The sequence below is a fragment of the Varanus komodoensis genome, unplaced genomic scaffold (genome assembly GCF_004798865.1).
Source record: "Varanus komodoensis strain SLA01 unplaced genomic scaffold, ASM479886v1 scaffold160, whole genome shotgun sequence".
NCBI lineage: Eukaryota > Metazoa > Chordata > Lepidosauria > Squamata > Varanidae > Varanus > Varanus komodoensis.
The window spans coordinates 175,245-190,112 of NW_025335469.1; the positions used below are offsets into that span (position 1 = coordinate 175,245).

At 49.4% G+C, this 14,868-nt stretch overlaps 1 protein-coding gene across 1 annotated transcript; it reads right to left on the reverse strand.

Moving 5' to 3' along the window:
• Nucleotides 1-13,412, reverse strand: LOC123021434 (zinc finger protein 260-like). The gene is made up of 5 exons (XM_044426152.1): nucleotides 13,296-13,412; nucleotides 11,951-12,035; nucleotides 8,443-8,569; nucleotides 3,768-3,878; nucleotides 1-2,547 (listed from the first exon to the last, which is right to left on the reverse strand). Exons 2-5 carry the CDS (start codon nucleotides 12,023-12,025, stop codon nucleotides 752-754), a joined length of 2,109 nt encoding a protein of 702 aa, XP_044282087.1. The 5' UTR covers nucleotides 12,026-12,035; nucleotides 13,296-13,412; the 3' UTR covers nucleotides 1-751.
• Between the last annotated feature and the right edge of the window lie 1,456 nt (nucleotides 13,413-14,868).

The window sequence follows — 14,868 nt, forward strand, 5'->3', positions numbered from 1 at the left end:
TCTGATCATCAAATAATTTTTATGGAGGATATGATCTCGATAACAGATGCTACTACATAAAAACTAAATGATTTGTTCTCTCAGTATAAGAATTCAGCTTGTCACCCTTAAGGCTTTCTCATCAGATGGAAGATAGAAGTGCCAGACAATCTATCACTGGCAATCTTCAAAAAGAAGAAAGGAATCCAGGTCATCGGTTCCAGACTTTGCCCTTGGGTATTATGGGATTGGTGCCCACATTAGATTGACAGTGGCAGGACCTTGAAATCAGGTATTTTGTAAAACAAAAATCAAATATGGTAAACTTATAAATACAAGCTACTTGTTTTTAGAACACACGTCTGTGCTCTTGTAAGGTTTTCATCATGTGTGGACTCTGATGGTTCACAAAGGCTGAACCCAAGCAAAACACTTTCCCCACTCCAGACAGTCATATGACATTTCCCCTGAGCCAACTCTCTGGTGGATCCTGACATGTCATTTCCAAGCAAAAAACTTCTTGCACTCCAAGCACTTTCAGGCCCTCTCCCCAGTATGAACTCGCTGGTGGGTCATGAGATATTTCACAGAGTAACACTTCCCACATGCCAAGCAGTCAAAAAACTTCCTTTCCTGTCTGAGTTTTCAGATGCCTCAGTAGCTCTGAATTCTGAACAAAATACTCAGAATTCAAAGCATTTATACAATTTCTGTTCTATGTGGGTACTCTGCTGGCCATCAGGTGTGAATGAGGCGCAAAACATTTCTGACCTCACAAGCATTTCTGGGGATCCTCCTCTGTGTGGGCTCGCATGTGCTTTGCACAGGATGAAGGACAAGCATAAGATTTCCCACACTCCAGACATTTATATGGCTTCTCTCCCGTGTGGACTCTCTGGTGGGTCATGAGATACGTTTTCTGGGCAAAACACTTCCCACACTCAAAGCATTTATAGGGTTTCTCTCCAGTATGGGCAGCCTGGTGCCTCAAGAGATTTGATTTCTGAGTAAAATACTTCCCACATTCCAAACACTGAAATGGTTTCTCCCCTGTGTGGACTCTCTGATGTTTGGCAAAAGATGAAGAATGGCTGAAATACTTGCCACATTTTAAGCAGTTATATGGTTTCTCCCCTGTGTGGACTCTCTGGTGGCATATGAGACCAGATTTCTCAACAAAACGCTTCCCACACTGCAGGCACGGAAATCGTTTCTCCCCTGTGTGGACTCTCCGATGTTTGGCATAGGATGAGGAATGGCTGAAATACTTGCCACATGTTAAGCAATTATATGGTTTCTCCCCTGTGTGGACTCTTTGATGGTATACGAGACCTGAGTTCTTAATAAAACACTTCCCACACTCCAGACACTTAAATTGTTTCTCCCCTGTGTGAATCCTCTGATGGACAATGGCATCCGATTTCCATGAAAAACACTTCCCACACTCCAAGCATTTATATGGATCCTCTGCTCTGTGAATTTGCTGGTGGACTATAAGCCTTGATTTCCAAGAAAAACTCTTCCCACACTTCAAGCACTTATAGGGCTTCTCTTCTGTATGGACTCTCTGGTGGGCCATCAAACATGATTTCCAAGAAAAACATTTTCCACACTCCAAGCACTTAAAGGGCTTCTCTCCTGTGTGGGCTCTCTGGTGTTCCACAAACCATGATTTGGATGAAAAACACTTCCCACACTCCAAGCACTTATAGGGCTTCTCTCCTGTATGGACTCTCTGGTGGGACCTCAAACATGATTTCCAAGAAAAACATTTTCCGCACTCCAAGCACTTATAGGGCTTCTCTCCTGTGTGGGCTCTCTGGTGTTCCACAAACCATGATTTGGATGAAAAACACTTCCCACACTCCAAGCACTTGTAGGGCCTCTCCCCTCTGTGGACATTCTGGTGTTGCTTAATCCATGACTTGGATGAAAAACACTTCCCACATTCCAAGCATTTATATGGTTTCTCTCCTCTGTGAGCTCTCTGGTGAGCCATGAAACGTGATTTAGGAGAATAACACTTCCCACACTCTAAGCATTTATGGGGTTTCTCTTCTGTGTGAACTCTCTGGTGGCCCATGAGACTTGCTTTGGAAGAGAAACACCTCCCACACACCAAGCATTTATATGGTCTCTCTCCTGTGTGTACTCTCTGGTGGATCACGAAATGAGATTTCTGAGCAAAACACTTCCCACAATCTGTACAATTAAATGGTTTCTTGCCTGTGTGGTTTCCCTGGTGCCGTGTGAGTTGAGAATTCCGAGCAAAGCTCTTTCCGCACTCCAAGCACTTGTACGGTCTTTCCCCTGTGTGGGTTCTCTGATGGATCAAAACACTTGATCTTTGAGTAAAACACTTCCCACACTCCAAGCACTGAAAAGATTTCTTGCCTGTGTGAATTCTTGGCTGGTTCAAGAAATATGATTGCTGATCCAAATCCTTTACATACTCCAAGCATTCAAACGATCTCTCTCCTCCATGGACATTGGGATTCTGGGCACTGCTTGATTTTTCCATAAAATCTTGGCCGCACATGGTGCCCATGTGATTCATTCCATAAAGACCTAAGACACAAAGAAAAAAGGTTAACTTGGTAGAAAGGAAGAGAGACTGAAGCAGCAAATCAGGACAATAGAACTCTGGTAACTTGCAAGCACCAAGTAACTGCAGGGCAATTTTTTCCCCTTTCTCTCCTCTCTTGCCATTTTTCCTGAGGTAGTACGTTGAGGAACAGAGGTCAGCAGCTGTGGCATCCATTCACACAAAGAATACCTGGCCAAACACCCAGTCAGACCCCTATTAAAACCGCAAACTTATGAATATTTAGACAGAAAAAGTAGTACACCTCCCAAGCATGCTTCAGGTTGCTGTTCAGAAAAGGGGATTTCAATGAGAAAAAGGGAAATGAAGTGGCTGAGATTAAAATTAGGAGTTTTTAATCTTGAGTCCAGCCCACCACTTGCCCGCTCAACCCTTGCCCATCATGGCTTATTGGGAGATCTAAGGTGGGTGCTTGCACCTGGGTCCAGGATTCAGTCAATGGCTGAGGGAGAGGGAGTGGTCCAGCCCCTTTAAAGGTGGCTGTGATAACATCACTCCTGCAAAAGCCAGGCCTGGACCTGCGTGATGCGAGCAGCAGCTGCACTGGCACCCTGTTCCAGTCCGGGCCCAATTCAAAGTGTCATCTTTGATGCATAAAGCCCTAAACTGCTTGGGACCAGGGTACCTGAGGGAGCGTCTCTCTCCATATATTCCTACCTGCCCACTTAAATCTGCCTGGAAACTCCTCCTCCAAATCCCCCCCATGAGATTAGAAGGGGGGCATTTTCAGCAGTAACACCCAGACTTTGGAACTCACTCCCCAGGGACATACGGCTGGCACTAATTCTTCTTTCTTTGAAGTGGAAATGTTTTTGTTCAAACAAGCTATAGGTTAATTTAATTTATAATGTCATCTTTTGTAATGGATTATTTATTTAAAGTTTGGCTGCTGCTTTATTGGTTGTATTTATCTTGTTGTATGTGGTTTACATTTTTTATGAGATGGTTTTAATCTATTATTTTACTGTTTCATCTATTTTATCTACTTTATTGTTTTATCAATTGTTTTGAATGCTGTGTTCAGCATTTATAACTGCCCAGAGAACCTTCAGGTTATGAGGAAACATAGAAGAGGAAATAAATAAATAAATAAATAAATAAATAAAATGGAAAGAATCAGTGTTGCAAACAGTCAAGAATCCTCCAGGAGTCCCTGCTCAAGTGGTTCACTCGGGGACCTTACCTGGATGGATGTTGACCTTCTCCGTCTCATCCAGGCCCTGAGCATCTGCCACCCATGGCTCTTCCCCTCGTTCCAGCTGGGAGATGAGTTCAGGCTTGGTGACTGGAAAACCTTCTCAGGAAGGAGAGAAGGGTAAAAGTTATCACTTTATCCTGCAGCTCTAAGATGCCAGGAGAAAAGTAGTTCCACACCCAGCTTCCGTGAGCTCATTTATCATCATCCCAAGTAAGGTTGGGAAGACGTTTCAATAATGCTGCGATAGAGACACGCAATATAAAGAGTGTTGTGGATACTGGGGCAACTGAGTCTTTCTAAAAGTTAAAGCTCTATTTGGCAAACAGTTTTACATGAAGGCATATCACAAGTCGCTCCTTTACGTGTCCAACTGCACGGCGCTGCATCAGAAAGGCAGCTTGCTGACCTACGGCTGTTGTTCTTTGAGTGGTTCATTCACACATGTAGGCATTGCCACAAAGTGCAAGGCCTGGATCAGAGAGAAACTTCCAAAGCTAAATGCTATGGAGTGGGCGGGAGCCCCCCTGCCCCTTCCGGGGCCTTGGATAAGGGGGGGGGGGCTCCTGCCCACTCTCCTAGCTGCCTTGGATATCGCAAATCCTCCAGGCAACCGGACAGAGGGTGTGAGCTCTGTCCCCACCCGTGCCCCGGAATGATCCCGTGTGGTAGGGAGAAGGGAGCATGGTGGTCTGATGACGGGCAGGTCGTGTGAATGCACAGAAGACCACTCGAAGAACGACAGTTCCAGGTAAGCACCCTGCCTTTCTTCTTCATGGTCTCTGTGCACCACACATTTGGACAACTAGCAAGATTACCTTTCGTGGATGGAGGAGCCGTCATCATTGCAGGACCGCTGAGAGGACCGCCCTGCCGAAGACCCGGTGCTGTCTTGTGTGTACGTCGAGCCTGTAGTGCCGGACGAAGGTCGATGGTGTGGATCACATGGTGGCTTTCCAGAGGGATTCCAGCCAGGGAAGCGGCGGGTGTGGCCTGTGCTCATGAGGAGTGTGAGGGAGGGTGTGTGGGAAGGTCAAACCCCGCCATCTCATAGGCTAGGCAGATGCTACTGGATATCCACTTGGAAAGTCCCTGGAGGTCAGAGAGGATGTGCTCAATGGAGGTATTTGGGGGGGGGGGGAGCTTTAGGGTGGGCTGTAGAATGGAGACGGCAGCCAGAGGTAGTGCTGAGTTGGGGTTTCCTGCCAGTGAATCCTTCGGGCAGGCAGGTTCAGGGGTCTGGTGTCTGGGAGGCACACCTGGTCCTCTATCTGAGAGGGCAGGTGGTGGTTCTGTGGCAGGAAGAGGAATGTCCTGTTGGACAGGTGGAGGAGGAGAGGGAGTGATGGCTGTTGCAGCCACCAGGGGGTGATGAGGAGACAATCTGTGTGTTCCTTCTGGATTTTGGTGCGGCGGCTAGGCCAAGTGGGAGGACTGGGAACTGAAAGGTCTCTTGTCCTATACGAAACCTAAGGAAGTGCCTATATGCGTGATGAACGGTGATGTGGAAGCAGGCATTCTTGAGGTCTATAGAGGGGAATCAGTCACCCTGCCTGAGGAGGGGGAGGATGCCCCTCCCTGTCCGAAGACATGTCCTTGATGAGGACACAGGTTTCCTGAGGGAGGCCCGTAAAGCACAGCCATGCTTGGCGACAGAGTGCGATGACTGACAACAGAGGTTCCCCACACAGTCCGCTCGGTCGTGTGCCACCTCAGGCTGGTACCTGGGCAGCTTATCAGCCTCTGCATGGACTAGGCGTGCCACCTCACGCTGTTCAGGTGGTAGGTGTTATGCCCGGGAACCCATCTTTTCCCAGAGGAATGTCTGGTAGCTGGCCATGGCGTCTTCATTGGTGGACACATGAAACCCAAGAGAGGAGGTCCCATATCCCCTTCATGCCAGGTTATCTAGTTGCTGTCCCTCCCCATCTGTCGGCATGGGGTGATCCTGCTGGGTGGTCGCCTGCACAGACTCGACAATAATAGAGTTGGGCTCGGGGTGCTCATTTAGGAAGGGAAGGGATGCCTGGTAAGTGGACTCTATGCGGAGCAAGGTGGTCAGCGTCGCCACAGAGGACTTCCATGACTGCTGCACCATGTGCAGAATGGCTGGAGGGAAGGGGATGGAGACAGGCACAGGGGGTCCTCAGTCATGGGACTGGTGGTGGACTGTACTGGCTGAGAGATGCTGAAGCCGAGGTCATCAGCCACGTGGAGGACCAGGGCAGCAAACCGTCTCTTTCCTCCCACAGAGGGCCCGGGTCCTGCTCCTGGGATGGGGCCTTGGGAGAGCGCAGTGGCGGGGCAGGCAAGAAGGAGCGGACCGAATTAGGGGAATAACTCTGCCCTGAATCAGGGGACGCTGAGCAGCAGTGGCTGGTTGGCAAATGCTCTCTTCCAGGAACAGGTGAGTAGATCGAAATTGCCTCGGGTGGGCTGTGTGAGCAGTGGGTGTGCACGTTTGCCTCGAGATGTTGCACAGCTAGCCAGCTGCTAGCCAGCCCGGCAGGTGGCCCACGAGATTGGGAGCTGGCATGGCCTGGGGAGCGGTGGGCTGTGCTGGCACCAACGCTGGGAGCAGGCTGGCATTGATGGGGGTGCATGTGGGCCTCGCTGAGGCCTGTGTCGACGCGGGAGGCCTCATGGCGTCGGTGCATCGGAGGGCCCAGTGTGTTGGCTGTGGCAGCAGCAGCAGCTTGCTCTTCATGCTGGCTGGTGCTGGCAGCACGGGTCCTCAGGTCTGGCCAGCGATGGTCAGGGTCTGCCTTCAGGTAAGGCAAGGCAGGGCCGGCAAAGTCACGGCAGAGATCTGTTTGGTGAAGTGGGCCGCAAACACACTGCTAAGTGAAGCTGGGCCCCAGAGCAGAGGCTCGCCTCTCAGCCCCTGGTTTTGCATCAGCCCCATAGAGGACCTGCTGCCATAAAGTGAATTTAGCTGCTCCACCCACTGCCAGCACAGCTGTGTTTGAATACCTGGCTGTGTGGGCAAATCTCCACCATAGGCACCCTGCTGAGGCAGAGGAGGCATGGGGAGTGGTTGGTGGGGGCCGGGAGGCACGCAGGACATGAGGCACCGCTATGGAGCACTGGGTCCGTGGGCCACGTTTTGCTCAAGGAGGCAGGAGGAGAGCGAGAAAAGTGGAGGAGAACGTCCCTCAGACCATGGGGGTGACTGTGAGCAGTGAGCAAGTGTGTAGCAGGAGAGAGGGGGAAATGATAGGGGAGTGCAGAATTACATACATACATGCATTGTTTAAAGAAAGTACAAAGAATTTTATTAAATATATATTTGGATTTTTTTCAATAGAAGAAATGAGGAAGGGAAGACACAGAAAGAAATAAAGGACAAGAGATAAGTGAAGAAGTTCAAAGCAATCGGGTGATGTGGGCAAGATGTGCAGTCAGAGAGAAATTGAGGAAGTGGGTGGGAGCCACACCTTCTTATCCAAGGCCCTGGAAGAGATGGGGGGGGGCCTCCCACCCGCTCTGTGACATTTAGCTTTTGAAGTTTCTCTCCAATCCAGGCCTTGCACTGTGCGCCGATGTTCACATATGTGATGCACAGAGACCACGAAAAATAACTTTGGAGAAGATAGAAAACAGCTGCACAGCCAAATAAATTGTCGGGCCAACCGCTCACGACTGCGCTCTGGGGAGATGGTGACCGAGTCACAGTCCTCCTCAATTCTGCCCTGTCCACATTTATAGTGAGAGAGTGAACTTCAACTGCAGGAGGTGTTTGTAGGAGAAGGAAGTCACTTTGCCCTGCTCTGTGTGTCTTGCCCCCCTTAAGGTCTGGGATTTCCGTTCCTTCCTGGCCCACTCCCAGCAGCAGAACCAGGAAGGGAGAAAAATACCGGGAGGAACAAGCTGCAGGGAGCTCTGGTGCAGGCGTGGAGCCAGAGGCCTCTCCCCTCCTGCTCTTTCACTGATACCTCACAGTTCCTAGCTTTGCACATCAATGAGGTCTTGGCCAGGTCTAGCTCCCCCCAAACCTCGGGTGCAACAGCATAGAAACATAGAAACAGAGAGAGTCAGAAGGGGTCTCTCAGGCCATCTAGTCTGACCCCCGGCTCTAGCCGGCTCCGCTCATGACATGCCTACCATGTGCATGTCCAGCCTATCCTTGAACACCCTCACCGGCGGGGCCTGAACCACCTCCCGTGAAAGCCCATTCCATACCCTGGGGTCCTAACTGTTGGGAAGTACTTCCTGGCATCTAAATTAAACCTTGATTCCCTGAGCTTGGCTCCGTTGGAGGGCGTCCTGCCTTCCTCTGAAGGGAAGAACAGGAAAACCTCCGTGTGACACCCCGTCACATACCTGTATGTCGCCAACAGATCCCCTCTGAGTATTCTCCAAGCTGAAGAGACCCAGTTCCTTCAGTCTCGCCTCATACAACATCCCCTGCAAACCGGCCAGCAACCTTATGGCCCTACGCTGCACTGACTCTAACCTGGCTATATCCTTCCTGCAAGGAGGGGTCCAGAACTGAACACAGCCTGCTATTGCACAAAGAAATGAGGTCACTGAGCATGCAACCTGCCCTCATCTGAAGATATCAACTTGCTACCAAACAAAGGCATTGCTTCAAAACTGCAGCTGCAGACAGGAGAACATGAAGACTCACAGCTCTGAGAGAATGAGGATTCACGTCCCTTACCCAGTGAGGCCAGGTTCTCATAATTTTCCAGCATGACATCCCGATACAAGGCCCGTTGATCCGGATCCAGAAGAGTGCCCTGGCCCTCTGTGAAATACACGGACACGTCTTCAAAGGTCACCCAGCACTACAGGAAAAGAGAGTCACCCACAGAAAGTCACCATCCAGAAATCCTTCTGGGGTGCAATCAGTGGCATGCCACTGGAAGAACCATCCATGAGGGAAATGTGCCAGTTTAATCAAGATGCACAAGCCCTTTTACCCCCTTCATGGATCACTGCCTTGCTGTGGCAAAGAGGCTTGTGTGGCTCAATGAAGTTATGAGCTATGCCATGCAGGGCCACCCAAGTCGGACGGGTCACAGCAGAGCGCTCTGACAAAACGTGATCCACTGGAGAAGGAAATGGCAGCCCACTGCAGTATCCTTGCCATGAAAACCCCATGGACGGTACCAAAAGGAAAAAATATATGATGCCAGAAGATGAGCCCCTCAGGTCAGAAGGTGTCCAATGTGCTACTGGGGAAGAGCAGAGGGCTAGTACTAGTAGTGCCACAAAGAATGAAGCAACTGGGTCAAAGCCAAAAGGACACTCAGCTGAGGATGCATCTGGTGATGAAAGGAAAGTCCGATGCTGTAAAGAACATTACTGCATAAGAACCTGGAATATAAGATCCATGAATCAATGTAAGCTGGATGTGGTCAAACATAAGATGACAAGATCAAACATTGACATCTTAGGAATCAGTGAACCAAAATGGAGAGAAATGGGTGAATTTAATTCAGATGACCATCAGATATACTACTGCAGGCAAGAATCCTTCAGAAGAAATTGAGTAGCCATCATAGTCAATAAAAGAGTAGGAAAAGCAGTACTGGGATACAATCTCCAAAGTGACAGAATGATCTCAGTTCGAATCCAAGGCAAACTATTCAACATCACATTAGTCCAAGTCTATGCCCCAACCACTGGTGCTGAAGAGGCTGAAGTTGACTGGTTCTATGAAGGCCTAACACCTTCTAGAAATAACATAAAAAATGATGTCCTTTTCATCATGGGGGATTGGAATACTAAAGATGGAAGCTAAAAGATAACCGGAATAACAGGCAAGTTGTCCTTGAAGTACAAAATGAAGCAGGGCAAAGGCTGGCTGAATTTTGTCAAGAGAACACGATGGTCATAGCAAACACTCTTTTCCAACAACCCAAGAGATGACTCTACACATGGACATCACCAGATGGTCAACACAGAAATCAAATTGACTATGTGCTCTGCAGTCAAAGATGGAGAAGCTCTATGCAGTCAGTAAAAACTAGACTGTGGCTCAGATCATGAGCTTCTTGTTGCAAAATTTAGGCTTAAATTGAAGAAAGTAGGGAAAAGAACTCGACCACTCAGGTATGACCTAAATCATATCCCTGCTGAATATACGGTAGAGGTGACTAATAGATTTAATGAATTAGATCTGATAGAGAGAGTGCTTGAAGAACTATGGACGGAGGTTTGCAACACTGTACAAGAGGTAGCAACTAAAGCTATCCCAAAGAAAAAGAAATGCAAGAAAGCAAAATGGTTGTCTGAGGAAGCTTTACAAATAGCTGAGGAAAGAAGGGAAGCAAAAGGCAAGGGAGAAAGAGAAAGATACACCCAATTGAATGCTGAATTCCAGACAATAGCTCGAAGAGATAAGAATGCCTTCTTAAATGAACAGTGTGAAGAAATAGAAGAAAACAATAGAATAGGGAAGATTAGCGATCTCTTCAAGAAAATTGGAGATATGAAGGGAATGTTTCATGCAAAGATGGGCATGATAAAGGACCAAAATAGCAGGGACCTAACAGTGGCAGAAAGAGATTAAGAAGAAGAGGCAAGATCACACAGAAGAACTAGACAAGAAAGAGCTTAACGTCTGTGAGGTTGAGCCAGACATCCTGGAATGTGAAGTTTAAAGGGCCTTAGGGACTATTTGCAACAACAAAGCTAGCGGAGCCCACAGTATTCCAGCTGAGCTATTCAAAATCCTAAAAGACGTTGCAGAAAAAGTGCTACACTCAATATGCCAGCACATCTGGAAAACTCAACAGTGGCCACAGGATTGGAAAAGGTCAGTTTACATTTACATTCCAATTCCAAAGAAGGGCATTGCCAAAGAATGTTCAAACTACCGCACCATTCCACTCATTTCACATGCTAGCAAAGTTACGCTCAAAATCCTACAAGCCAGGCTCCAGCAGTATGTGGGTCGAGAACTTCCAGAAGTACAGGCAGGGTTTTGAAGAGGCAGAGATCAAATTGCCAGCATACACTGGATCATGGGGGAAGCTAGGGAGTTCCAGAAAAACATCTACTTCTGCTACATTGACTATGCTAAAGCCTTTGATTGTGTAGATCACAACAAATTGTGGCAAGTTCTTAAAGAGATGGGAGTATCAGACCATCTTATTTGTCTCTAGAGAAACCTATATGCGGGTCAAGAAGCAAGAGTGAGAACTGGACATGGAACTACTGATTCGTTCAAAATTGGGAAAGGAGTTCAGCAAGGCTTTATACTGTTGCCCTGCCTATTTAACTTATATGCAGAGCAAATCACGTGAAAGGTGGGGCTAGATGACTCACTAGTTAGAGTTAGGATTGCTTAAGGTTGTTGATATATTGGAGAAATATCAACAACCTCAGATATGCAGATGATACCACTCTAATGGCAGAAAGTGAAGTGAAACTAAAAAGCCTCTTGATGCATGTGAAAGAAGAGAGTGCAAAAGTTGGCTTGAAACTCAACGTCAAGAAAACTAAGATCATGGCATCCGGTCCTCTCACTTCCTGGCAAATAGATGGGGAAAAAATGGAGGTAGTGACAGATTTTATTGTCCTGAACTCCAAGATCACTGCAGATGGGGACTACAGCCAAGAAATTAAAAGATGCTTGCTCCTTGGGAGTGTTGTCCATGGGGTCACGATGATTCACACGCGACTTCGCAACTAGCAAGGAAGCAAGGCCCCTTTACGGAGCTGTAGCCCCCAGGAACCTTGGTGTGCCAGAAAAGAAACGAGAGAGAGAGAGAGAGAGAGAGAGAGAGAGAGAGAAAGACTTGCGCGCACAAACAGCATGCCACTGAATTGCATTCCTGCTGAAAGTGCCCCTTCAGGCTGCAGGTGAGGCAGATGGACAGGAGAATGCCCCTGCTTGGAAAACGCAAGCACAAGGGGCAGCCTCCTCCTGCTCCCTTCAGCCAGCACTAAGATCCAACACGGGCAATGAGACAAGACAGCCGGACGGAACCCTTGAATACTGGGGAGAAACAAGCAGCAAGGAGGGGCAGGAGCTCCTTGTGGCTTTACCGGATAAGAGAACCCTCTTCTTCCGAACCGGAAGAGTCCACTGCAGATCCACAAGCTGGAAGAACGGCAGTGATGCGTCTTCTCCCCTGCTGGCACCCCATCCCCATTCTGCTCCTGTGGGCCCTCCATCATCTTCCCCACCCCACTCAGGTCCCAGAGGGGCTCCTTACCAGGCCCGGCTCCACCGCAGCCTCTTCTGGTGTTATGGAGTGTGGCAGCGGATTCCACAGCGACTCAGATGCCATTCTTCACTCTCTGGGGAGTGGGAAGAGCAGGGAGCATGTTCAGAAATGCAATTTGGGTCTCCATCGAGTCCTGCTTCAAACACCCAGGGAAGCTGCAGCCCATGTGCCCATGTTCCCCAGCACATCTCAGGCTGGGACAAGAGCCAGAAAATGTCTGTGACTTTGCTCCCATGATCCTGCCTGCTCCCAGGATGAGCCCCTGCCCAGCTTGGCCAGAGTGCCTCAGGGACACTGGCTGTGGCTCTTCAGGAAGGTACTGCAGATGGGACTGCAGCAGGCTGAACACAGTAAGAGCAAAGGCAAGAGCAAGCTGGGATATGCATCAGAAAAGGGGATGGAGAAGCAGAGAACTGAAGACGGGGCAGGCGAAAGATGAGCTGAGGGGCTTGTCTCATGGAAACCTCTATGGCCAAAGACCAGCTTTGAGTCAGGCAGCATTTCATCCGGAGCTTCAAAAGAAATGGTGAAGGTCACGGCAGGAAAAATTGTCTTCTGGCCTTGGGGAACTATATTAAGGCCACCTCTCCTACTTCCACATTACTGGGGAATGGCGTCACTTGGGGCAAAACGCTGGCAGGCGTGGAGTGCTTTCTCGCTCCCCTCCCCCCATTTGCCACTGCGGTCGGAACTTAGGGGTCAGAAAGGGTGGGAGAGCACCCCAAAAGGAACCGGAGTAGCAGCGTCTCCGGCACATCACCCGGAAAGCCGACGCCTCTCTTCCCGTCTCCCACTGCAATCTGAGAGTGAAGGCCGCGGAAAAGGCCGGGGGGTGGGGGCGGGCTGATCTGGGGAGGGGGAATCGTGCCTTTGGACAGGAGGCTGCCCCCTCCCAACTTTCATCGCCCCAAAGGACTTCTCAAAAGGACACGGAGTAGCACTGGCATCGAGGACTCGCTCCTTTCTCCATGGAAATCACCTCGTACTCCACAAACAAATACTCCCGCATCCCAAACAGGGAGTTCCCTATCCCATTCCACGGGCCGATTCCTTCCCCTTTGGCACTCCGACACGTCGCCATCTCTCTCCGCGACTTCAATGAATGCATCGTTTCAAGAGATCATCTGCTTGTTTCCATTCCCCCGCCCAACACCGCCGCAGCTCCCCCCCCCCGCCCGAAAAGGCAGGCGAGGAACCGACAAGAAGCAACATGCACTCGCCCAGCCTCGCATCGCAAAGGGAGCCACAAGCATTTGTTGCATGAATACACTCTACCCGACATCCGCGAGCCCCTTCTGTTCAGGCACAGAGGCAGCACTCACGCCCTGCTCACCAGCCAGTGCACAGACGTCTCCCTTCCTCTGGCCACCTTTTTCAGGCTGCTTATTCGCACTCTTCAGCCACACGACAACTGTATGCGGCGATTCAGTCACGTGCCTCCTCCCATCCCGTTCTGAAGCTTCAAAACGAGAAATGTCCTCCTTTGGAACGACTGCCGAGGTCGCGTCCCATCAATCAAACTCGTCCAATCAATAAACGCGGTGCTCTCCTTTCAGCCAATCGGACAGTCGTGGCGCCTATAACAAAGGAAAATCCTCAGACGGAGCCGCCCTTTCCTGGATTTTAGTCAAAAGCAAATCTCGCTGCTCCTTTGCTTCTGGGGAATGCCCGGAATTGTAGGCCCATTTTTCCTGCATTGCGCTAGTCCCCGAGTACGAAAGTTGAGAGCTGCTCGAAATTTTACCGCAGCTGCGACCGGACACCAAGGCGCACATTCCGAGCTCAGAGGCTGTACTAGGTACATTCTTGCCTGCCATGTGTCCCCAACTTTCTGGAGAGAGAGAGAGAGGATGACACATCCCTCTATGTATTTTTCTCCCAAATTCAGTGGTTTCCATAGAAGGGGCAGGAGATAATCAACTGTCTCTTGCAGCAGAAACTGGGACGAGGGAGTGTAGATCATTAGCAACAGATAGCTGTAATGCTACCTAAAATGAGAATTCGAACACTTGACTGCTGTCCTACAAACTACAGAAAGGGGTGAGAGCTATTAAATTATTTCAATTGTTTTTATTCAACTCCTCAACCAGAAAGACTCCCAGAGCTGCCTATATTAATCAGGAAAAGCTGGCAGACATTCTTGCTGTCAAAATCTTAAAACTTCCTAGGACTTAGAAACAGAAACAGAGAGTCAGAAGAGGATTTCTGGGCCATCTAGTCTGACCCCCAGCTCCAGCAGGCTCCACAAATGACATGCCTCCCATGTGCATGTCTAGCCTATCCTTGAAAACCCTCACCAATGGGGCCTCAGCAACGTTATGTGGAAGCCCATTCCATACCCTTGTGGTCCTAACTGTCAGGAAGTACTTCCTGGCATCCAAACTGAACCTTAGCTCCCTGAGCTTGGCTCCACTGGAACGCGTCCTGCCCTCCTCTGCGGGGGAGAACAGGTGTCTACCCAACTCTGTGTGACACCCCCTAACATGCCTATATGTTGCCAACAGATCCCCTTGGAGTCGCCTTTTTTCCAGGCTGAAAAGACCCAGTTCCCTCTGTCTTGCCTCATATGACATTCCCTGCAATCTGGCCACCATCCTTATGGCCCTATGCTGCACCGACTCTAACCTGGCTATATCCTTCCTGTAACGAGAGGCCCAGAACTGAAAACAATACTCCAGTTGCAGGCGCACCAGAGTCATATAGAGTGGCAGTAATACCTCTCTAGATCTGGAAGCTATGCTTCTGGCTATGCAACCAAGGGTGGTGTTTGTCCTCTTGACCACCACATCACACTGCTGACTCATGTTTAGCCTGCAGTCAACCAGTACCCCGAGGTCCCTTTCACAAGTGCTGCTCTCCAGCCACTTATCACCTAACCTGTACTTATGACAGCTATTCCTATGCCC